This window comes from Struthio camelus, chromosome 8 (assembly GCF_040807025.1).
Source record: "Struthio camelus isolate bStrCam1 chromosome 8, bStrCam1.hap1, whole genome shotgun sequence".
NCBI classification, from domain to species: domain Eukaryota; kingdom Metazoa; phylum Chordata; class Aves; order Struthioniformes; family Struthionidae; genus Struthio; species Struthio camelus.
The window spans coordinates 35,109,693-35,135,627 of NC_090949.1; the positions used below are offsets into that span (position 1 = coordinate 35,109,693).

The window sequence follows — 25,935 nt, forward strand, 5'->3', positions numbered from 1 at the left end:
ATGCACACTTGTAATGTTCATCAGTTTTAACAGTAATAGTGTCTCCCTCTTACCAACAGCCCTTCCTCTTGCCACGTGAGAGGTTTGATATTTGCCAGTGAGAGGCTGCAAAAACAAACCTTTGGAAGATCTCTGTACCATTCCTTACTTCTTATGTTAATCCACCTACTCTGAGAAAACGCAAGCCTTCGTGCTAGTATATGGCACAGACGGGAGGGCTGACGACAGTCTTGTTTCCTTCCTGTAGGCTTTCTCGTGATCGGCAGGAAGCCCTTGGATCTGTGCCGAGGAGCCAGCCAAGGCTCAGGAGAGGAAGCCCTCTCTCCTTCTTGCAGCAGGATACCTTCCTCCCTGAATTATTCTTTATCGTTTCTGCATCCATTTTTCTCTTCTCTCTCATACAAAACTCTCTTCTTGGGAAGATCACTGACAAATGCTTTCCAATTTGTTTTCTCTTCTGACATGCTGAGGAGGTCAAAGGCAACACAGAATGACCCTGCGCTTACAAGCCTATAAATATTTCTGATAGCCATAACACATCTTGGATATAGCAATCCAACTTATATGTAGACACGTACCTTGGAAGAGCTAAATGCAGGGGGGTCTCCAGCCCAGTTTTGATTTTCCACGCGTTCTCCGACTACAATTTTTTATTCCTTGTTGTTTTATTGAGGTAGCATCTCTGTCTCTTTTTCCACCCAGAGGAGGAAAGGGAATGAATTTGTTCCCAGATGTGTATATAGGATAGTGCACTGACACAACAATTTCAAACAGTGTTAACAGAGTTTGTGCTAAAATGAAACTTTGATAATAAATGTTTAAAAAATTCCCAATATATTTTTCACTTAATTCATTGTTTTCCACAGAAACTTTCATTTCTCACTTTTTTCTTCATCCTTCATCTTTCTTTTGGCACACAAGAAAGGGGGGAAATAGAAAAGAAAACATAAAGGAACAAAAGAGGGAAGAGAGAAAAAATACATTTTATATCAACAAAAGAATAGAAATGTTGTATCCTGATAAAAATTTTTTCACAGTCATCAAAATTCATACCACCAGTTTTTATTGAATAAACATTCTTGGCAAAATATTTTGACAAGCTCTAAAATTGCTGTTAATTCAGGGAGAAGGTAGTGATACATTCATATATGCAAATTAGTTATGACATAAGTGGCATTAATGAAGCTACACGGATACAGGAATGGTGAAAGTGAGAGGAGAGGCTGACACTTTGGTGGAAATCATCTAACTAAAGGTGGGTGCTGATTTACACTGGAGGTGTCTCCACCTGAGCTAGTAACCATGGGATCCCTTCATATCCACTGGTGAGCCAGTCAATATTGTCGATGAAGTTAAAGGGGTGATTGATCTATCCAGATGTGGTGGTCTATTTTTGCATGAGATAAATGACTCCTTAGACTCCATCAGTTCTATCTAGTAGCTCACCATTGATCCCAAGATAACTAACTCAGATTAGCCTCATGATAGGCACCCCAATTACTAAGATGAATCCCATATTATTTCTACCTTCTCTAGCATGCTTTGGAGATACAGACTCTCTCAGGAGGCTGGGGACAGGAAAACAGTCTTTGTTTTTTCTGTTTTGAGGATTTGGGTTCTTTATCAGAAGAGTTTTCAAATACACAGTAATTTAAGATGCAAAGTCTGAACAAGACTCCCTTAAAATGAATAGGAAATAATTCCCTACGTTTGTAGGGAGAAAAAAAGAAGAAGAAGAAGAAAAAGAAGAAGAAAGAAAGAAAGAGATAAGCACAGACGTGCAGGCAGGTTGGACAGGCTAGGCTCACATGTATTTGCTTGGCCATAGAGGAACTGTAAGCATTTCCATCTGAAGGACTATAGGATATGTTTCTTCATATCTCCTTTTTGGCAGTGCAGTGCTGCAGAGCTAGAATAGCTGTGGGAAGACCCTTTTTTTCCAGTTGAGTCCACATCCCATAATATCTAGCTATTGCGGTGCAGGTGTAGCCCATGCTATCGGAAGGATATCACTGGATATACATCTACTTGGACCATAGAGAGTTGAAGGCTGTATGCTACCTTTTGCTTCTTCATCCCTATGCTTTCTTTTAGTGACATTTTCCTGTTGCATGAGACGCAGTCCACACCACACACTTAGTACGTGTTTCTCCTTCCGTTGTGAATATTCTAATTGGCATTAAGGGGAGCAGACTGGGAGGGCTCATGGGTTTGGTGATGGTACAGTGGGGCTTTTCGCAGCAAGGGCAAGAGCTTCATATTCATCCCATATCAGCAGGGACTAAGCAATTGGACAGAATTGCTACTGTCCAATAGTTGTTACCTGGAAATGATGCCCTGTGTAGGATGATGACCAGGATGGTGATAGCTCTTTTTCATAGTGCTTTTCGTGATGCTGTTGCCAGGTCTGCAGAGCACCCCAGGCAGGAGTGGAGCTTTTTTTGGTGGTGATGTCAAAGCAATTGTTCATATGGAGTCATGGAAACAGAAGTACATATAAATGCTGCCCAGTCAGCCCTTAATGAGTGTTCATAGGATAATGCAGTAGTTGTGCTTGCTGCTGTCCCTGTGGTGCATGTTTTATCCACATCTTCAGGCTCTGAGTTTGTTAATGGTTTAATAATGCTTCCCCAAAAAAAACATTAGTGTAAAGTGTCATATTATTAAACTGGCAGTGAGCAAGACTAAGACATAGATTTTAGCTTTTGTTTAATTGAGGCTTTCTGATAACATTCCCTGTTAAATGACGGCTCATTCTTATTTGATTTTGGCTAACTTTTCTGCATCTCTCCAATTTTTCCAAAAGTGCCTAAGGCTTTCTTTTTCACTCATAGATTTAATTACTCCAAAGCCAACACATGACTTTCTGTGGGATATCACCTGCCCTGCACATCCTGTATTTAATCAGTTACGTGTAGCGTACAAATGTAGTGTTTGCACATAGACACCCGTGAAGGATTCTTGGAGTAGCATGCAAGGGAACAACGGCGATTTAACGATCCCTTTTTGGTGTGAGATAAACTATAGTATGAAGACGAGCTTATTATGCTCAACCAGATCAACTGGCCACTCTAGAGAAAGAGTGAATTCACATTTTAAAGGGGAAGGGGAGAATATATAGCATTATGAATGGTGGCAATTGCTACCTCATGGTGACAACTTACAGTGGACACAACTATTTGCTAGCAAGGGTCTCACTCGGTATAACTTGAATGCTAAGGAACGGGACAAAGGGGTCACGTAACGTAGGACGGCACAATTCTGTCTTCAGTTGCGCTTGTACAGTTCTGCTGAAATCAACTGAGGGTAAAATTTGTCATTGCCAATGGGCTTGTGTACATTACACCTTCACTGCACATCCTCCTGCTAGCTTTTTCACTGTGGGCTCCTTGGCCTATAAATTCACCGAATTAAACATCATCCCTGAATGTGAGCTGGAGGCTTGTTGAAGAGTTGCACCTAACATTATTCTGGAGAAATGTAAATGCAATTTTCAGAACGATCTTACCACTTGCTGCATGTTCATTAGATAAAATCATATTGCTTAAAATAAATGTTCCTAAACTGAGATGAAGAAACCCCACCAAGAAGTGTTCAAGCATCTTTAAATTATCAACTATTTATAACACAATATAAAAATGGATTCAGATGTGCAAATCCAAGTTAAATGAAATGTCAATGAACTTAACCCTAATCTCCCAAATACATTTTTTTATTGCCTGATTCATTAGGACTGCTCTTAAGGTGATGAATAGTTGTCACTTTCACCAAGAACTGCGGGATCCTTTATGTATGTCCACTAAAAACATAGAAAATCCTTTAAAATGTCTGGCCCTATTTATCTTCAAGACCTAGATGAAGTGAGTGTAGGACACAATGTGGTCTAATATATCAATTGTGAAGATCAGAGGTATAAACGATACCGTACGTTTAAAAAGACTAAAATTACAGTAGATTTAAACTGTTTTATTTTCCGAAGGCAAAACTCTACTCTATATAACGTCTTTGTTTTCTTTCCTTTAGCAAGTCCACATGCAACACCATCGACTCTTCATTTTCCAACATCACCCATTATTCAACAGCCTGGGCCATACTTCTCACACCCAGCAATCCGCTATCATCCTCAGGAGACTCTGAAAGAGTTTGTCCAACTTGTCTGCCCCGACGCTGGTCAGCAGGCTGGACAGGTGGGGTTCCTAAATGTAAGGAAGCCGTTTTTATTTCTTCAGAAGTGTTTGTCCTATGTAAAATTAACCATGGGCTTATGGGATTATTTTAACAGCATGTTGCGCACAGGAATTCACCTTGAATGGCTGCTGCGAAAAAAAAAAAAAATGCTGCTACTGCAAAAATATTCAAACAAACAAAAAAAACTCCCCCCAAAAACACTCAACCACATTGCAGTGAAATTAACTTAAACTGTCAGAGCAGTCGGTGATACAGTGACCTTTTGGGTCCTTCCACAAGCACCTTTGCTGCCTGTGTTGTAACCCTAGCAGAACGAGGGTTAACCAAATATGAAGGCAGAATAATTTTTATTAATTATTTTTGAAGTTCAAGGGAGAGTAGGGGGGAGAAGAGCAGGAAAAGGGAGGGTGAGAAACAGATGTTTCAGATCAGCTAAGTTCATTTAAAAAAAAAAAAAAACTGCCTTATAGCACTTTAGATCAAGTTGACCAGTACTTGAACTCAAGATGTTAAAAGTACAGTTTATTATGGTTTGTTATTTCTGTAAGCAGTTATCTTTTCCCCTTATCTCTATGAAAAATTAAGCAGAGTTCCAAAGCTTCAAATAGCCATTTTCATTTTTTTAATCAAATAAAGTGAATCATCTTGCTATTATTGAAATAGCATTCCAGTCAAATACAGAATTTATAAATTTTATGTAAATCATTTCTAAAATAATGCTCTGAATATTTCATGAAGTGTAATGCATGTAACTTTTTCCAGCCAATGAAGTAATAACTGGCAAAATTACTGTTTCTTTCCTGACATGCATACGATTGAAAGTGTTAATGAGAATTAGTTTAATTATTAGCATCTAATTTATTACACTTATTTAATAAGCTATATTGTCCTCAGTGCTTTCCTCTCCCTAGGAGAAAAACTGAGCTCTACTTACTCCAGCCAGGACTGGCTTTGAATAATGTCTGCAATATGTTAGCAGATACATTTATGTCTAGACAACAAATCAATACAGTGCTTTTCTTTTTCCTTGAGTATTCATTTGCTTAATTTATCCCAAACCATTCAGCATTATGAACTGTTAGCACGCTCACAATGAACATACAGCAGGGGTCTTCTTGGCAGGAAAGTGACCTAATTGTGAGACAAGATAGTGTTTGAGAGATGTCACTAATATATTAGTTTATTAAAGGTACTGGATGTTGGAAAAATAAATATCCCTGAAGGATTGCTTCTTACTGCAGTCTTTGAAGTCAGGGGGAGTGGAGTGCTGTTAAGTTAAATGCAGATGAATTTGAGTCTTATTTATGCCCAAAACCATTTTTGCTCTATGGCAAGTGTGATTTGCACCTACACCACTCCGAGGCCTTTTGTCAGTGCCAAAGCAGGTGAAATGAAAATAAGGTCCCAAGTGTTTGCCAATGTGAGTATTTTGTCCCCGGTTATTCAGGCTAATGGAAACCTTAACAAGAATTAAAATATTATTTTCTTCAGCAGTACTTAGGATATAGATCTGTATGTAAAACTGAGCTTTTATCATCAGTGGAAAATGCAGAATGTTCAGTGCCAGAAAAACTGCAGTGAGTTCAATTTGTAGAGTGCTGTCGAAAGCGAGCTCATCGTTTTTGTCACTAAAATGATTCACAAACTGTCCTACTTTCACTTTATAACGGTACTTGGCATCTATCTGCATGGTTTTCAAGTGTCCAGGCAATATTGAAATTTAAATTTACCAAGTTTGAGGTGATTTTTGTTTTGGGTTTTTTTTAAAGCCTGCTTCTTGTTTTTGTGATACTTGAAAACATGTTTCCAAATGGACAGGTTTTGCTGGTGATCAATGGAAAGACCACAGTTGTATAGCTAGGCCCATTCTGCCTGTGATTGTGCACATCCCAAACTAAATACAGGGAGGGTTTCTTTTTTCCTAATATGTAAAATCAAGCAGTTCAAAGTTCAGTAGTTTCTCCATAGAATTCTAATGGCAACTAAACTGCGAGCTGTCCTATTGCTAACTTAAAAGGGATGTGGGAGTGCAGTTACTTTAATATATACTCATTCATTTTTCCTGTAATAAGATATCAGCACGACTTTTAAGACCACCAAAAATGCTTATTTTTCCTCCTAATGAGCAGGATCTTTAAGAAATTTACACTCCAGTCCCAGGCACTAAGATCCTAAGGATATAATAGAGGTAGGACAGTAGGAAATGCAAGGGCTCCAAAATACTGCTTAAACTCTCACTGAGCGAGACTTAGTAGCTGCAGGAAATGTAAATAAGAGTAGAATTTAATCCAGAATAATTTTAACCAGCTGCTAATAGGATAAATGTTCTAAAAGTGAGAATTTCCACAGTTTCACAAGATTCACAGGGTTTGGGACAAAGTCCCTTGAAGTCAGTGGAGAATTGGACATAGCACTTCCTCTGTCATCTCTTTTCTTAAGTAATTTCAATTATTTTGCATATAGTTTTAAGCTGGACTGTTGTTATAAGAGCTTGCTAATAGCTGATTTTTAGTATAATTCTTGTCTGTCTGCTTGTTTTTTGGCAGCCCAATGGTAGCAGCCAAGGCAAGGTGCACAATCCATTCCTTCCCACCCCAATGTTGCCACCACCACCTCCGCCACCGATGGCTAGGCCTGTGCCTCTGCCAGTGCCAGACACAAAACCTCCAACTACATCGACAGAAGGAGGGGCCACCTCTCCCACTTCTCCGAGTAAGTATAGCCGCTGCGGGAACCATGGGCTAACGGCAGTGCGCAACGTGCTGGGGTCACCGTGTATCTTCTGTTCGCAGCCGAGACCACATCGGCAGATGGACTAGCTCTGGGGGGTAGGAGAGCTCTCTGCTCTGTATATGATGGACAAAATTCTGAGCTTGTTATACTAATGAAGAAAGGGTTAGCTTGAGGTTTCAGTTTTATTTCCAGTTTTGGCGGCATTTCACATAATCACATACGAGAGAAATCATGGCCAGGAGCTAAGTTAAGACACAGACCTCGGACTTTGAAACCCTCTGTACTGTCATGAGGAGGCTAGTCTGTATCTCAAGATAGGCTTTAGATGGAAATCAGACAGAGGCCCTCGCAGAAAAGATTAGTTCTTATACATATCGGGCTAAACTAACAACTCTTTTGAGTTCACTTCTCTTATAGTTCTTTTGGGAATAAGTCTTGTTAGATTAACCTAGACGTCTTTCCCTTATGACTTGGTTCCCGAGCCCTGCATTTTGGGCAAGAAGCTATGGTATTTCTTAAGCCCAGGCAGAAAGCTTTAATCCTCTCTTCACCACCCACACAGCTCCTATATGTATTTTGTGTAGCTACAAGTCAAATATACAAATTCTTGCGTACACACTTGGGGATACCACTTTGGACTCACTGTGCTGGGAAACAAATGTGATTCAGCTGGGTTTGGTGCTTTAAAAAAGTCTGGATGATCAGGGAGTTAATTGTGAAATGATTTAATGAAGCTATGCTCAAACTGACATTTCAAAACAAAAGGGAAGCTTTCAGTGCTTTAATGGCAACTGTAGGGGACTTGTTCCACAGTGAAGGGAGTCCAAATAACATCCACAAACAAAAATCAATCTAATCGAAAGAGCAAATCCCTTTGTGTGCTTTTCAAGCTTATTATTTAAATGCTATACGCAACCACTGCTTGATGTACAAAGAGGTATTTGCTATTCAGAGCATGTGAAACCTACATTTTTAAAGCTTCATATACCGTTCAGGAGATTTGCACAGGTTCCATGGGACATTTGTAATGTCTGATATTTCTCCGAGTTCTGCATTGCCTTCTGCTACGCAATAGCATATTCTTGCAGACTAAGCAAAATACTCTAGCTTGCTTAGAAATTAAAATGGGTTTTAGTATGAGACAGTCTGGTAAGATCGTGAACACGATCTTCTAGAATCAGTACTTTTGGTCAGCAAATTTTTTGTTGACCTAAGAAGTTGATTCATTCCCTCCCTTCTACTCCTCTTTCAGAGCTTAGACCAACACTTGTGCTATCAGGAAGTTTTTGACACTTTCTGACTGGAGATACCGTCTGTTAAGTCCTATCAATAAGATTCAGTGGTGGAATCTAAAAGGTTAATGTTTACTCATAGTTATCACTGAATATAGTCAGCAATGCCTTGCTGTTTCCTTGTTTTTAGAACTGGGAAAAATGAAACTAGGTCAATGTATATTTGTCATTACAGTTGTGACTCAATTTACTGGCAGTGCGTGATGTCTGAAAGAAAAAAATACCCAACATCATTTCAGCAGTTATCTTAATACTTAATTTTTGTGATACTGTGATCATGTAAACAAGCTAAATGAGTGTCTGGCCTGATTCTCAGCTGGCATAAAAATTGGCATTTGTCCGCTGAAGTTAGCAGACCACCACCGATCGCCATCAGCACAGGGGCTGGTCACTGCGGCTCGCTGTTCAGCAGACAGCTGCCGCATTAATTGGAAATCCAGGTTTTCTCAAGAGCAGCTAGTTAATGGTATTTAAACAAAAGATTAGGAAAATAATTATTGTTTGTTAATTAGCTGGGCTGATATCTAAACATATAGTTTTGTACATATTCAGGCATGCATCTTCCTTTTGATAAGGAACAAGGGTGTTGAATAATAGCGAACTGCATTGTAAAGAAGAATGTAATTTAATTTAGGGCCAGATTTTACTGAAAAGTAAGTTATAGGAATTATTCCTAAAGAAAAGTGTTACTTACCTACCTAAGCCAGTGGAAGTGGCTGGCCACGTAAAGAGAAAAACAAACCGAAGTTCCTAGCCTTTCGGAGCGAGTTTAGTGTGTCAATCAGTACCAGCCCTCCGTTTTCATCTATGTTTATTTTTTTTCTTAATTAAATATTAGCGTACAAATAGCAAGTGCAGATCCACCAGAGTTTCATAAAAGCCACACAAAAAGGTGTTTTCCATGGTTACGAAGTGCTCGAGCGCACCAGTTCTGGGAGTGTCACGGGGTTATGGCTGCGTGCCCTGCAGAGCTTTCGGATATTGGAAAGTCACTTATGCAACAAAGACGGGTGTGATGTTAGATTTTGGCCAGACTTTCTCCTTAGCTGTGGGGAGGAGAATGAAGCCCCCCCCAAGGAAATGGAGTAAAAGGGGTTGGCATTTGCTCTGTTCTCCTTCCCTTTTTTGGTCTAGTAGAAAGCCCTCTGCAGAAACAAAATGCAGCTACGGCCCTACCAAAAATTGGAATATGGCCCTCCTGAGGGGTGCAGGAGCCAGGAGCAGCTGTTCAATACAGCATGGCCTCTTGGGAATGCAAGCTAAAAATCACAACAAGGTGGTTAATGATTCTCAGAGCAATAGTGAAACCCTCCAGCTGCGACATTAACCAAAACATGAACCTCTAGTGCTGTCCAAGGGAGGAAGAGCCCCTGGAGATGCACGCTGGGGATTTGCTGCTACTGGGTGGCCAGGCATGCTCTGGGAGCTGAAAATTTCAGCTGTGGGTCCTATCCCTTTGGAAAGTCAACATTTTCCTCAGTATGATGACACAATGGAGATGGGATTCGTGAGATTTGGGAGGGTTCGTTTTTCCTCCATAAAAAGCCTTTTTAATAGAACACATCCTTGATATCAAATGCAGCCCCGAAACGATTATCTTATCTCCAATCTCTTCTAGATTTTGTTTTGCTAGTAACCCATAACAAACACAGCACAACATTTTCTCAAACTTGACAGTTTCTGAGTTTAATATCTCATTGCCCAAAGAAAACACTACCTCCACTACATGCCAGTTGGACTTTATCACAACTGAGTGGTAACTGGGATCTGAGTGTTCGAATCTGTGGCCCTCATTGCAATGCAGGGACTAAGGTTTTGCCATCCAGTACACCCTGGTTTTAAGGAGCAGTTTTTTTCTTCAATATTGTTTTCTAAGGCTCACAACTCCGCACGGGGAGAAACTTTGCTACTTCCCCTTGTTGGGCAAGATTGTTATTGGTTAATGTCCCTTTGCACAAAGGAGCTTTCGTGTTAAATAGCGTTTGCATCAGGATGAGACGAATGATCTTGTGGCTATAGCACCAGATTCATAATCAGATTGGATTTCTCTCCCTTCCTCTGCTATGCATTGACTGAGCACCCTCTGGGCAGGCCACTTCGGCTTTCTGTTCATTCCTCTCCCAGTCCATAAAAAAGAGGGTGATGACTGTATCATTTAATTTGTTCGAATTTGCAATTCCCTCTAAGATACTCAGCCGCAGAGAGTCGTTGGGGTAGGAAGGAGTGGACTGTGCTGCGTTCCTCCTGGTAACTCTCTGACTAGGGCTCCACTACGTGTAAGCTGAGCTCTAGTCCTCTGGCGAGACAGCACAGCTGTTCACATCAGGCACGGGTACTTGTCTTTTTGGTCTGCAAAAGAGACGCCGAGCAGTATGTTACATTACTGCTGATTCGAATCATCTTTACCAGATACAAGTTTTCCTTTTTAACGCAGAGCTGTCTGGTAGCCAACAGACTCCTATACTTAATAGAAATTATTTCAGGACAGTATATCTTAAATTAACATTCTCCCATTGCAGACAACTTTAAAACACATGACATTCCCAAACCTGTTTGTTTGTCTTGTCTTTCATACAATTTCTTGCCATTTTGGTAAATATCAAAGCTGTCTGTGTGAGCAAATGTTCTTTCCCTGCCAGCTCCTGTTTTGCATGATCCTGAAGTGAGGCATCGTAGCAAATTTGTGGCATCACATTCATTTCTTTGGCTAGGGGTTATGGTGCTACAAACACTCCGTAGTGAACTGCAGCAGCAGAAAGGCGAGGCTGAGCAGGAAGATGTTCCTATTGAAGCCCAACAGGCCAACTATCGCCTGGTGTAAACTGGCATAGGTCTGTGCAATTGCTGTGGGTCAAAGCTGACACGGATCAGATGAAGATCTATGCAGACCTGGCTTCTGCTCCTGTTCAATGCTTTGGCTGTACCCTTTCGTGAAAGAGCATTTGAAGATCCCACCACAGGCCCAGCTTATGTATGTGCAGTCTAACATGACGTGACCCAGCTTTAACCAGTGCGAGCAGTTTGCCCCATCCTGATGTCAGGACAGAGCACAGGGATGACAAGTGGCAGGACTTCCAGGAATCCCACCACCATGGTTTTATACCCTCTATTTAAATGGAAACACTAGGATATGGCAAGAAGCTGTGTGTAAGTGACACTTGTTCCTTTTTCTGAACCAAATTTCCTGCATAGTAATAGGAATCACTGCCAGCGCGTATTCCAGGTCTACTGAATATTCAGAGCCAAAATGGCCACTTACAATCCTCAGACATCTCGTGACGTTTTATAGTGAAGTGAGACACTAGCTGGAGCCTCCTGGGATGCAGACCCCAGTGTAAAGCTTGCTCTGCGTGTATGTTCCCTGTAGCTTTGGTATTCTTCACTTCTTGGCTCTAGTAGTGTAGTTATACGCCCTTAAGGAAATACCAAGTTGACATCCGAGTATTTTCAGAAAGTAAGTTAAACATAGTTTGGAGCATTACAGAAGAGAGGTATACATAGTAATTCATCCAGAATGGTTTGAGGGGCTCTAGTGCAGCTTATACAGCTTTTGAAGTGCTTTAGAACCTCTGTTAGAGCAGAGAAGACATTTAAGACAGCTTTCTCATGGATTCACTTTGATTTTCTACCAACTATCACAGCCTAAGTAGCTGCCAATAGGGAAATGTAAACAAGATCTTGAGCAGAACTTACCTGCTCCAAGGGAATAAATGGCCTCTAGACTCATTTTGCTTCCTTAAAAACAGACCAAAGAAGAACCAAACAGCATGCTGGATTTTTGAGCTTTAAGCTGATGTTCACTGGCGTGGAAAGAATTTTTATTCTTGTACAACGTGGAGTTCAGTAGTTAAAACAGTACAGAAGAATCTTAATACATGGCCCTAGCAACAAAGAGACATCCTTTGCAAATTTGTGAGGCCTTTGAATTATTAAATAGCGAATCAATATGGTAAAAAGTCAAGGAGAACATCTCGCCAAGTCCACCCTGTTCATTCATTCCTCGATTTGCAGATATGAATAACAACCAGTGTGACTGTTCATACACTAATATGCATACTGTATTGCACTTTGTAAATCATCTCAGGGTTATGAAGTAGTACACTTTTAAAAATTCCTTTTAAGTATTTGTGAAGGAAAGGTGTTCCTTGCCTATTTTTTGAAAGCACTAGCAAAACGTTAGCTTTTTTGAGAGAAAAGCTTGTCTTACTTGAAACAACTGTGAAGAAATCTTCCTTAGAAGTGAGGGGTGCCCTATCTGCCTGCAGATTAGAAAGAAATGAAGATATGGGGCTCCTGGGACGGTTTTGGTGGAATGCTCTGTGCAAAAGTAAAGCTGTCTCATATAATTGTAAGGAGTAGGAGCCACGATAAGAAGTGTTGAGGCTCAGGCACAGAGCAAACGAAAGGATGTGGCTCTGCCTACTCGTAGACTGGCAGAACTGCTTGCCAAAGGATTTTGCGGGATGCAAAAGGTTTTTGCACAGGTTGAAGGGCAGACTGGGCATTCTCTGATGAGAAATTCCTCGAGGGCTCTTAAAATACAGGAAGTCTCTGAGCCGAAAATAGTTAGAGGCTAGGGAAAGAACAGGAGGAAGCAAATATGTGACCTATTTGGACTCTTCTCTGTGCTTCTGCTTATAGCCCCTGTAGGAGAGAGGACAGTAGATAGGACAGATCGTTGGTTTGGTTCTGCACATCCCTTCGGTACAGTCTCATCCAATGTAATGCCACTTCACCAAACATTTTGCCTTAAGAAAGGCAACAGGCTTTCATCCATACAGAAAACTCAGAGTGTTCTTTGATTCTTAATTCGCTTTATTTTTTCTGTAATTTTGAGGCCTGAACATTATATTTAGTCTAACTGGAATTTGGCAAGTAACTTTCCTTTTTATATTGTTTTTTTGTCTCTTCATTGGATAGTTGGATTGTCTGGGGATTTTGTTCAGCAGAATGCATTCCCATAAATATATTTAAAATAGACAGAGTCACTGTTTGTATTAAGGCATCTATTTAGGTTATTTGAATTTAGATCTGAACAGGCAAAAAACTGAACAAAGGAGAAGATTGCACAGGGAATTTTCATGCGAGAGGAAGAGTGAAAATGCACTGAAAGCTTTTGAATTTGGAAGTACGTGGCATTGTGGACAGTTGCAGTGGAGAATATAATGCAACAATAAAATCATTAAAGTACTTCAAGTTTGGAAGTAATCTGGTTCCTTGGCTTGCATTGCATTTAATAGCTTTACATTTATGGGAGCCATTCCAGTTTTTAAAGGCAGCTTCAGCCTTCAGACTGATTGCACTTACCACCCCAGTGAAACTGCAACCCATTAATTTTTTACCGAAAGGATCTTCCTAGTTTGTCAAACACATCAAGCGAACGTTTTAGAGACTGCAGACCGCAGCAGTATGAAAACCAAAACTTTAGACTGAGAGAGAATGCTAGATTAGCAAGAAATAAGGGTCTGGTTCTGTTAATAAGCACTTTAGGAGAGTCGCCGCTAGACGAAAGGCTGTTAGCGTCGGCGACAGGGCGTATTCAGGTGCAAGCCACCAGGATCGCACGCCCGGTGCCAGCACCTCCAGACGTTGCTCGTGCTCTCAGAGGAGGCAGAGGCCTGCAGCGACCCGCTCTCGGCTGCAGGGCAGGCCCTCGGAAGGAGCACAGTTTCCCCCCAAATGCATGCCACTGCCTTATTAAATTGCAACAGCCCAGTCACGTCCGTGTCTCTACACCCATTGTTAAGAACAAAACCTTTCCCGTGTCCAAAACCGAACTCTCGCGCTCTAAAACGTTTGCACATCTCTGTGTTAGAACATCTGCTTAAGGTGGCTCCGAGACGGTGTGTTTTTGGTGTTGTTTGTGTGCAATCTAGTGCCGCTTCCTCAACGCATGTGTCCCTTCCCTTCACAGCCTACTCGACACCCAGCACCTCCCCCGCAAACCGGTTCGTCAGTGTTGGACCCCGGGATCCCAGCTTTGTAAATATCCCGCAACAGACTCAGGTGGGCCGCTTTCGACTTCTCTGCACGCCTGCCGCCTCCTCCGCTGCCGCGGCGCCCGCTCGCGCGTCCCGCCGGAGCGAGCCGCCGCTTCGCCCGCGTGCGCTCCGTAACCGCCGCGAAACGTCCCGTGCGCTTTGTCTGTCCGTTGTGTCTCCTGGGCTTGCGTAGCGATAACGCCGCTCTCGTAGCCGGGAAGCGCTCGCTTGCTAAGACGCCGGCTCCTAGCGCGCAGGGTTTTGGTTTTTCTTTTTTGCCTCGGCCGCTGAAGGCGCAGAAAGGCGGCTCCTGCGGCGTCTTGGCTGGGGCGGCGCGCTCAGCCGCCGGGGCAAAGGGCGGGCGGACAGGAGCCGGCAGGTAACAGCGCGCCTCGGCTGCCCCGCCGAGCCCAAGGGGAGGCTTTTCCAACGTCTTCCGCAAGGGAAAGAGGCTCAGATTCCCGCTTGGCCGTTTGCATGGTGGGGTCTGAGCAAGCAGGCGATTTTGCAATTGCGAGCGCATCTGTTCCCCTGTGCAAAAAGGGGGGGGAAAAAAAAAAAAAGGCCAGTTGAGGCAGGCCCGTAAAGCTGGGTTAACTGAATTCATAGACCTGCTATGGTCGAATCAGAAGCTCAAGTAAACATTTGTGTTTCTTTAGGAGAAGGACAAGGTTTAAATGTGCTTTTTCCAAGCTGTATCAAATTCCCAGGGTCGATTAAGAAAATAGTTGTTGGCAGTTTTGTTAGCAGCTAATTTGAGCCAGATGTTGAAAAAATTAAGTCTGTGCTTAATATCACGTTATCTTGGGGGAGCAGGTATAAAAAAAGTGAGTAGAACTAGTGTTTTAGGACAACTGTAGCTTGTAGTTATAAATAATTGCTCGACTACATTACAATGCTTTTAAAGGTCAACAGCGAGAAACATTTATAATTCGTTTTGAGCTGGCCGTGATGCCTAAACAAGTAATTCAATAACTAGCAAATAGCAGAGTGCTACTTTTAGCTCTTGTAAGCTCTTATACGCACCTGAACAATTAGCATCCGCATTCGTGGCTGTCACATGCCGCCCTAGCGTACGCCGGAGGACGGACTCCTCGCGGCGGTGGCAGCGCCTACGCTGTCAACGAGACGCACGGCACCCGCTACCGAGGGTTTTCGGTTCACAGGGCTGCAGCCAGGTGCCCGTGAGCACAATGTGTTTTCTTGCTATCAGTTCTTTGTGTACAATTTGTTAGGGGCTTTAGTTTATAGCTCTGTCGACAGCGCAGGTTAAACTGCGTTGGACCTCAAACCTTCTCGGCATTAAGTAGGGTCACGGAAAGTACACGGGCAGGAGCGAGCGGGGTTTTAACCCATCAGGCTCTGATTTTCTTCCACGCGTTAACAAAACGCAGCCCGCGCCCCACTTCTCACCCGCTTCCCCTTCCTTTGGTCAGTTGGTGTACGTGTCACGTTTTCATGTGCCTTCACGTTTAAATCATTGCGTTTCTCTTGTGGTTTTGGAAACAATTGCAGTACACAGAAATAAGGAAAGAGAGGAATGTTAAGGTATATGCTGTTAAAGTCCTTAAGCATTCGGTCTTTTCCTTCATAGCTCAGGCAACTTGAAACCCTTTGGAGAAAGCTATGTTACCTTTTTCCAGGAGACTCGAAAAACGACGAGTTGGTAAACTGATTATATAGTATGTCAGAACAGTATTAAGTCTCCAAAATATTTTAAACTTATTTGCATCTTGCATCCTGTTTTTCCCACGTAAGTTTGTTGACTGCAAACTTCGATGCTCCTTATTTATGATTTAAATCACTTGAAAGTGCTCTAGCCTTACTTTAAGTGCTTCTAGGTAATGCAGTATAGTGAATAACAATGCTGTACAGTGAAAAACAATACTCAAGCACAGCTTTCAATTAAAGTCAAACATGCTGCAGTGGGTAAGGAGACTGACTTCCAGTCCCTGACTCCAGCTGCATCCCTGTGCTTCTATACATCATTACAACACCACAACCCACTTGATACTAAATATATAATTTATCAGTAAAACTCAGTACTTATTCATGAAACAGCTCTGAAGTTGACCATGTTTTAAATCAGAGAAAGCGAGGTAAAAATGCAAGCTGCAATGATTTGGAATTTAGTTAACGTTCCTCTGAACAAAGACATGCTTTTGTAATTTTTTTGCAGGACATTAGTGTATAAATTAGAACAATCACTTAGGATATTTTCAAAATGAAAAAATAAAAACAGAGTAGAACTGAGTTATTAAAAGCAGCTGGGGTGGCTGCTTTCCATCAGGATTTTTATAGTACATTCAGAGTCAGGCTAAGATATGGGTCCTGAGGACCATTAACTGTCAGGCCGTACAGCTCCCTTAGACAGGAGGAAGCAGTGAATACTTAGAGCTTCTGAAAGTCAAGCTACCAGCTTAAATACAAATGCAAGAGTTAAGCAACTCTTTTCTGCTGACACAACAAAATAAACACAAAGTCTGTATCTGAACATGTCTGCTTTTCCTGAAATTATGGTCCAGCTACAGCTTATAAGGCTTTTTAGTGGTTCTGATTTTCTCTTCCAACTGGTGGGTCCGTTGACTACCGGTGCTAGTTATCCATCACTGTTATTAGCCTCCAAATGCTGCAGAAGTGCGGCTACGCACGGTGGTGTGACAGTGCTGTTGAGCAGAAGTCACATTTCCCATACATGGGCATTCACGGGCTTTCACAGAACATTGGAATAAGATCGCAGACAAATAAATGTACGACAGCGCGGCTGGGTTTGAGCAAGGATCATTCTGTCCTGGGCTGTTTTTAAACAGCCAGAAACAGTACATGCCTTTCTTAATGGGCATTATAGAAATTAGCAATAGACATTTCCATTAGCAGCCTGTTCTAATTTATGTCAGATTGCTTCACATATCATTCCTCAAAGGAAATATTTTATTTAGAGAAAGGCCCTATTCCTCTATCAACAAAATCTGCAGAAGGACTACAACTCCACGACAGGAGACCAGCAAACAAACTGATCTGAGTCACTGGTTCTGAGTCGAGAGCAAAAGCCCGCAAAGGGCTGCTGGATGTGTTTGTTTTTAGCAGCTTCAGGACTTCTGAGGTGGTTTGGTTTTACAGACGCTGCCTCTGCTTTCCCCATCCATCATGCTGCCGCTCCAGCGACTCACCACGTAATTGTCCTATCCAGGGGGTTATTTGAATCTAAATTTCTGTTTGAGCTATTAGAAGAAGCACTTGCCTTGGCATCCTCTGCGTATGTTGACAAAAAGGCACAGGTGTTGTAACCTTTGCTTGATAAATCATTTACTTTTGCTACTTGACTCGCGAGCAATATGGGGGCATCAGCTTTTTAACTGCCTTTTCCATATGCAAATCAGAAATACAGTATGCCCGGGGTACACAGTCTATAGTTTCAAAAGCAAGCTGGTCTAGGTACCTCATGACTAAGTAATAGACACGTCTCTCATATTGCCAAGGACTTGTAATAAGGAGAGTGGTAGAGGAATGGGAAAGTACCATCACGTTAATTAGGGACTGGCCTATCAGTGGCAGGAACACTAATAAAGATTAAAAAGTGCTGAATTGGGGGGGATTTCTTCCTAACCAAGAGGAAAAAAATAATGTTGAAACACAGGATATGCACACATGGTTATTTGCAGCCAGTAACGCTACGCTGGCAACCTGCTCCTTATGACCAGAGTTGTCACCGTCGTTAGCTCTTTTAACCGTGTTTGCTGAGCTCATATGCCCTCGTTTTGCTGTAGAGTACAAAATGCTTTTAGGAACCGTAAGTAATAAGTGTGCCACAGCTCCACTTCCACTCTACACTGTTTGCTAGCCTGTTTGCCACCTACTTACCCTGCACCTTCCTGGAAATTGTACTGTGGATGCTAAAAACAGTTCCCGAGCAGCACATGGCCGCTCCGTCTCATGGCTCCTACCTGCCGCGAGCTCACTGGGAAGCACCGACGCAGCGACTGCCTCCCGCGGCAGGCAGGGAATCAGCTGTTTCATCTCCCAAGATGACACAAGAAACTAAATGGTTTTCTTCTCTGCTTAGGAGAGAAAACGTATCTTACACCCTCTTGACGAGCTGCTTCAGGAAAGACCTGATTAATTTAAAAACCCTTTTCCAAAATTCCCATGCTTTGCATCAGATCCATCCCAGTTAGTTTCTAAACCTTTGCTAAGCATAGATTCAAATGTTTATTCCCTTACCTTCCTTTTAGAAAAAGAAACTTGTTTTCTAGAAGAACAGAAGTAGAACTTCTTCCTCCCTCTGGCTTTGCGCCACCCTAACGTTAGAGTCAGATCAAGATAGGAAGTCAAGTCTTTTCTCACTTCCCCAACAGGACCCTAAAACCACCCACCCAGCTACAACATTGCTGGAGGTAGAACCAACCCTTTATAATGCAAAACAGTTCAAACGGAAGGCTCATAACTTTTATCTCGCACACCACAATAAAGTGTAAGAAGAATATCTAACATACCCTTTACCTACTAAGAAACCCCCCCAAATCAAACAACCTTATCTATTCAGGAAGACTACTAGTATGGAAAACAGTAAATTCAGAAGCACAGACTTGCTCTTGCTGCCAGCCTTATAAAGACCAGGTGCAAAAATGCATGCTGCGAGACGTGTCTGTAACGGAGTAATGCTGCGTTGTGGTAAGTTAGGGGGAAAACTGTTCAAGTGTAGGAAAGGGGAGACTGTGATTGTATGCTAGGGAAATGGCTAACTTCTATAGCTCTACTAGTGCTCTCTGCCTCTCCTGAATTAGACAGTGGTACCTTTGTAGCTTCTTCTTTTAAGCTTTTATTTATCTCTAAAAAGCCACCTTATGCCTCAGGTGCATATACAAATCTAATTGTACAACTACTTTCTTTTCTGGAAAGAAGAGGAAGACTATTTCACTTCCCCACAAGCCTTTCAGAAAACAAACTGCAGCCCGCAATTTTTCCTTGGCAGCACTTTAAAATAAAGGGCACGGGGGAAAAAATGAGCTTTATGCCGTGTCCTGTAGGTTAGCAGATGTGAGCTCTGTCAGACAAGAGAGGGAGGCAAATTCCAGAGTAGATGGTCCTTCTGTGATAACAGCCAGTCACGGCTTCCTCGAGGCTTCATTCAAAGCAATGCGGTGCAGGTGATGGCCCTCACCTCGGCCGGAGGCGGCTCTCGTGGTGGCGGCGGGGAAGCAGTCTCGCAGGTAGCAAGGCCCCAAACCGTGAAGAATTCATAGATCAAAGTCAGCACCTCGACTAGGAAGCTGATGCAGTTCCTCCGGAGCGACCGCTCCTGACGCAGAAATGGCTTTGCTGCTTTGTGCCCAGGTTCCATTGCCACCCTATGGAAGAAGGACACCAGTGCACACATTTTGCTTTTGACAAATGAAATGCGTGCCTTACTTTATGGGAATTTCCCAGTTTTGTTTTTCTCTGAGTCTCTGCCACAGCACCCTGCACGTTGCACCATCAGAAAGGGACACTGGAGCTGCTAGGCTCAAGCATGGCTCGTTTTGATGAGCCTCATTAACGAGTACCACAAGCTGTCTGTCCTTTTCTGCCTTTGCACCCTTCTGTCTTTTTCCTGTTGCCCAGCGCCTGGGCATTACTCCGCTCAGATGTGTAGCGCCTGCTGGCCCTCCGCGCAGGCAGGGTGAGGTCAATCCCCAGCTCAGGATTTCGTGGTATTGCTGCCGTGTGCTAACAGCTGAGCCATGGTTTCACTTCACAGGACAGTTTGTGTTCAGGAACAGTGTAATGGACCTATGCGGATTTTGCATTGCAGTGGTCGCGTGGAGAACATGGGAGGTTGCAGGAATAAGATCAGGTCTTTTATTGTGGGGGTTCTGAGCAGAACTATTTATAAGCTGGCCAGTGCTACTTGTAGCTTGGGTGACAAGCAACACCAGGACAAGAATACTTATTCTGAAGGCTGAATGTACCTCTTATGCGCGAACATAAATGAAGATGAAGAACACTAATTTAGGAGCCCCTTTTTCCACTAATTTAGAACCCTAATTTAGGAGCCTCTTTTCCTATTTCTGCTCATAGCAGCAAGCACAGTAGTAGCAGGTTCAGAACATGGTTTGAATGCAGGAGTAACATCTCTCCTGGGCAAACAACGGAAGTTTACAGAGACTAGATCTAAGCACGTTCTTGGGGGTGCGACTGCTTCTCTTTCCAGAGCTCCTGAAGTTACAAGGGCCACTTTTCTCCCAGACCTAGCAGGGACCTGTAGACTTCTCTAGATGTGCAGCGGGAAGCGAGGGTTGGTCTCCTTCAATAGTCTAAGCAAAGAGCCACCGTGCCCTTAATTTTAGATTGTTCCTGGGCATATATGGGCCCTATACCTTTGTAGATCTGTGCCTCATCTTCCTCTTAGAAGTTTATGATACGCATACGAAATGAGAGACCCAAAATGGAGGTCAGAGCCAGAACTATTGTAATGAATGCTTGAGTGTGTGAAAATAGAAATTTGTATACATGACCACTTAATTTAAAATAATTGCCTGGGCTGAAGGACATTGAAGGAGGATGGGCTCTTGTAGGCTTGAGAGACAAGATTTTGAGCCCACTGACCACTGCAAGTTAGGATTCCTGAGCAAAAAGTGACCTGGTGCAGGATCAGAGGTGCTAAGCTACTAGTATGTGACCTGAATGTCAGTGCTGTCTTTCACCTTCTGCCCAGGAAGCAGCTGTACAGATCTGATCCTGAAGGTGGTCTGGAGTTGGCTCTAAAAACATAGCGTAGGTCTATACATGCGCACAGAAAACATAGTGTCAATCTGAATGGACAACCAGCAGGTCTCAGAACGTGGGAAGCGGGAAGGTTTCAGATTCTGCCTTTGCTTTGGCCATATTATACTCATTCTTCTCTTATTGAGATTAGTCAAGGAAATGCTGGTTGAATCTTTCACTGACCTAAACTTGATATGGTTCTACCATGATGGCAGCAAAGAGCACACACACAGTTGCATGGTCTTGATGTGTCCCTGATAACAAGTCCCCAGCGCCGCAGGAGTGTAAACGTGCTGCTCTGATCACAGCTGCTGATGACCGCCCAGAGCACGCTCCACAGAGAGCGGATACAAAGGTGACCAGGAGTTAAGGTCACTCCTAACTCCCATTCTCTTCCATTTCTATTCAGTTCAGTGCATGAAGACAGTTTAATTGAGCTTTTGCACAGAGGGGCACTGTGCAATTTTACTGTCAGATCAGTTCTCAGAATGCAGCAGAGATCAGTATACCTGAAGAAGAAAGCACATATTGCCCTATAACAATAAAGGGTCATAGAAGACTTGCCCGTACCATCATGTGGCCTTATTTTCAAAGTGAGTTTAAGCCAAATCAGTCCAGAAATGCCTGGGTTACTTCCTAGTAGGGGGGATCCTTTTTCCTATGCTTTTTCTTCATCATCCTTGCAGGCTTCAGTGGGCAGTTCAGACTCTTTTTGGAAACTAACACTAAGCATCCTATTTCCAATAGATATAACATGCAATTATTTACAATGGACATGGATGAATTTCCCAAACTAAGCAATTAAACTTATTGCATTTTTCCCCTCCTTAAAATAAACAGGAAGCCTGTTTGCAAGGCCCCCTTTCTGTGGTTTTTATGGCCATTACTTATGCTCCACAGTAGGGGAGAAGAAAGAGAAGAAGTAAGTGTGGGCCTGGTGGGAAGAGTTGGCAAATGCAGAAATATGATGAATGAGCTGGAGAGATTTAATTTCTTACTAAATTCTCTACAAGCTGTGTAACCTTTCTTTAGCTAAACAATTACTCTAAAAGGCAATGATTTTCTGCGTTTTCATTGAAAAGTCTTCATAATAACAATGGCCTATGTTCTCCTTCTTGAAGAACTTCTGCCAAAAAACAGTTCTCTTTTTTCCATTCAGCAGGAAACTTTCTTTTAGTTTTATTTTTTCAATCTCATATTCCCCACTAACATGGATTTACAAGGCCTACCACTTCTTGCATAGGGCTGGGAAGAAGCTTCCCCTCAAGCGAAGTCATTTTGGTCCGTCTCCTTTATAGGGATTCTTGCATCTTCCTCTGAAACAAAAGACTCCAGCTAGTGTCAGCGACACTAACCATTTGGTCTGATGAAACCTGACAGTTCCCATGCTCGCAGGTACAGAGTACCCAAAATGGGACTCCCAGATGTGTTATAACTTGCTTGTAGGTGGAAAAGCAGCAGCTTGTGCTGCGAAGGGGGCGGGTGAGAGCGGTTGTTGACTTAAGTGTGGCAGGGGAGAGAGTCATCAATCTTCTGGACTTGAATTGAGGATGCTCAAACGGGGACCAAAGCAGCTCCTGCACCTTGTGATTGTGTCCCCACTCACACTGCTGACACGGTTAACTCGAACAGGGTGCTGATCCCCGCCAAATTGCAGGGTCCTGGGACCGACTGAAGTATTAGAAGGACTTTGGAAATGCAGTATGGGCAGGATAGGTGTCCTCCTGCAGAGTTACAGACGTCTCCAGAAACAAACACACACAAATCAAACATAGCGGTATAAGGCAAGATTATAGTTATGTTCCTCTTACTGCTTTACTTGACTTAGGCAGTTTCCTGGCCACCCCGTGCCCACCCCCCACCTCCATTGCAGATAATGCTGTATTGGATTAGTCTGCCTCGCTGCTGCATCAGGTCCCAGATCGATTTATTGACTCTGTCAGAGTGGCTAGTACAGTAATTGTTACAAGAGCAGAATGGAAAGCAAGAATGTGTCCACATAAAATATAAAAATGACGTTTTGTTCTTTCTTTCCTCTTTTGCCCTATAGATCTTTATGTGTTTACACAGCAGAGAGCACTTTACTTAAGTTAATCAGCTCCTTCTACATTATTAATTGCGACAGTTAGGGTGCTACATGGCGGCAAACGTATTATTGAAAACATTGATCTCGCGCTCATGGTGTGGACCTGAGTAGGTTTTGCATTCCTTCCCTTCTTCTGCAGCTGCTTTAGGGTTACTATCAAATCACATTTCCTTGACTGACAATACACTATCAATGCCATTGATCTCGGAGAGGGGCAGAGAGATGCACACAGGAAAGAAAGGACTGAGCAGGTCTTCAGCATATTCCCTAGGCTTGGAAAGGGGTTGTTGGACGTATGTAGTCACAACAATTATATGTGTAGCCTGATTTGTAAAGTGCAATAATTTAAGATCTGAAGTTTCCTAACCTTGGAGATTTGCAGAGGAGGCGTGATGAGACCTTTTAAAATGCATGTAGAATGTGTACCCTTAAAAAAAAGCCATACTGACTTTTTACAAGGGTTTTGGAACTGCCTTTGAAAGACATTTCATGAAAGTTCAACTTTCACAGCTGATACCTATATGAGCTCTATAAATTCCACATAGCCTGACAAAATCCAGTAGGTGTCACATGTGACCTGGATGGAAAAGGTCAGCGGTTGAATTTATGGCTTTTGCATTTACTGGAACATTAAGATTTTTGCCAACTGCCATATACACTTTTTAACAATTCTGCGATCAAAGGATTAGGACCACAATGCACCGTGAAGGTCAAAAATTAAAGGCCACAATCCCTACAAACTTCCCAATAGATAGGCATTAAGCCACCTCTGTTCTAAGAATCATCTTTGCTTAATGGCCTTAACACAGAGGTCAAGGAATAAACTCCAGAGGTGAACACCTTACAAAATAGACTATCTTGCTCTGAAATTTATACTAAATTGCATAGGGATGGACCAAAAGATGAGAGGCCATTTCTTAACGTAGAAGGACTACTCTTCAGTTTGCAATAGATTTCATGTTCCCAAGATGGTGAGTGTCACCTCTCCTAGTGTTGCATTATCCCAGAGAGATGGAAATTACATACAGCAGAAGGATCTGGGCTTCAGAAGAAGTAATACAGCAAAACGATTGCAATTATGTTAAATCAAGGCCTGTTTATATTTTAAATTTAACAAAGGTGTCTGCTCTTAGTTAGGATTACTAATGCCATGCCAAGATTTAGTTTTCAAACTTTACCTGGTTTTAGCATAATTAGTTCAAAACAGCAAAGGTTGTGTTCTTGTCTTGTTTTAAGCAGTTGTTTTTATTGCCAAAAAAGAAAAAAAATCTTTAACTCCTATCTCCCTCCCCCCAAATTCAATTTGAATAGAGGTACAGCTGGAAAAGTGTAATCCCTTCCAAAAACTGTTTTTTTATTCTAATATTAAGAAATCAGGAGGCTAAACTTGAACATGTTTTGTAGGCTTAACTGTGTAGCCTGTGATTACTTTGGTTATTAATACTCAATTTTGAAAACAGTACTGACACTGTAATCATAATCTTTTCAGGCACATTCACTTGCATGAACAAACTCTTACATCTTCTATACAAATACTGGTTATTACACACTAAGAGATGTAGCTAAATGCATTTCAGAAGCCAATGAAATGTGATCTTAATTATGAGATACGAGTAATGAAAATCATTACCAATAAAATGCAGTCACCTCTGGGGCTGAACACAATAATTCCTGCATTGCTTGGAGCAACTTTATACAACTTTGTTAGCTTTTTGCGTTTTTAGTATAGCTACAGTTTTGCAAACATGACACTAGAAAAGGTGCCTTTCTTTTTATAAAAAGATAAAGTTAGATATCAAATTTGCATGTGAGGCTGGACTTTTTTTCTTCCTTGCCTGGGCTGAACAATGCACTGGAGGTTTTGCAGGAACCTTTGCTGTTCCTGGTTTGGCTTATTTATTTATGTATTTATTTATTTATTTATTTATGAAGCACTTTGTGTAGTCTTTTGGGTTACAGATTGCTTTTGTAATTCCATGGTATTGGACCCGACTGTACATTCATTAAAGTCAATGAGATTAGGAGATGGAAGGTTTGTTATTGGCAGGAGTTTGTTTCAGAAATACCCTAATCTTTTCGTTTAATTGTGCTCATATTTTGCTTATAGCTTTATAAAATAAAGTAAATTTAGTCTTTTTCAAATGAATGAAGATAGAGGCTAAAATCCACATTTTCTCTATGGGGAGGGCTTGCAGTGCAGTAATCATGCATCTCTAAAAGTTTTATTTTGCAGCTGCACATGTGATCCTTCAGTGATTCCAACGTGATTTTTCTTGATGTAGAGATGGGTTTTTTTGTTTTTTGCTTTTTCCAATTTACCGGTCTTGTAAGCTAAATCTGTAAAGTATACATGAGCTTATGTTCTGGCTGGTTCGCTCCCCGGCGCGAAGACTCCACAGGCTCCGCTCTTTGTGTTGGTAACAGTAGTAACAAGGGCAGAATTTGTCCCGGTAATTGTAACTGCTTTAACAAGTCTGTTGATGTTGCACGAGTCAAAATAGAATTCAGATTCTTCCCCTGTAATGGTTGGAGGCTTTTCAGGAATATGAGGAATAAAAGTAGTAACATTATTAAAAAAAAGAAGGGGGGGGGGGGGGGGAGAACGCTAATTCTCCGTACAATGGAGCAGCTTGCTTACCGAGTACAAAGGGCCACTTCTATGCACTCTATTTTCAGAGAAAAGCCTCACATTCAGTGACTCATAAAAGCGAAGAGGCACCTTTTGGTTTTAAGTTCAAGGTTTACAGTAGTAATTTTGTCTGTTTTCTCTGTTACTATTAATTAAATTGAGATAGTTTAATTAGTATTGCTAAATTTGCTCATTAGTCGTAACTCATTCTGCCTGCCATACTGCACAAATATGATGAAGCAGAAATAACAAAATCGTTTAATTTCATCTCGTCTGATGGCT

The 25,935-nt window shown here is 42.1% G+C and overlaps 1 protein-coding gene across 16 annotated transcripts in view; it reads left to right on the top strand.

Annotated features, from left to right (window-relative positions):
• NFIA (nuclear factor I A) overlaps positions 1–25,935 on the top strand; it is a 365,719-nt gene that overhangs the window by 322,686 nt on the left and 17,098 nt on the right. For 11 of the 16 annotated variants that reach the window (XM_068953354.1, XM_068953351.1, XM_068953363.1 and 8 more), the window contains 3 exons: positions 4,024–4,202; positions 6,735–6,900; positions 14,128–14,219. In XM_068953354.1, the coding sequence (XP_068809455.1) occupies positions 4,024–4,202; positions 6,735–6,900; positions 14,128–14,219 (437 nt within the window). The remainder of the gene's footprint in view (positions 1–4,023; positions 4,203–6,734; positions 6,901–14,127; positions 14,220–25,935) is intronic. The other 5 variants (XM_068953352.1, XM_068953360.1, XM_068953366.1 and 2 more) reach the window with 2 other exon arrangements.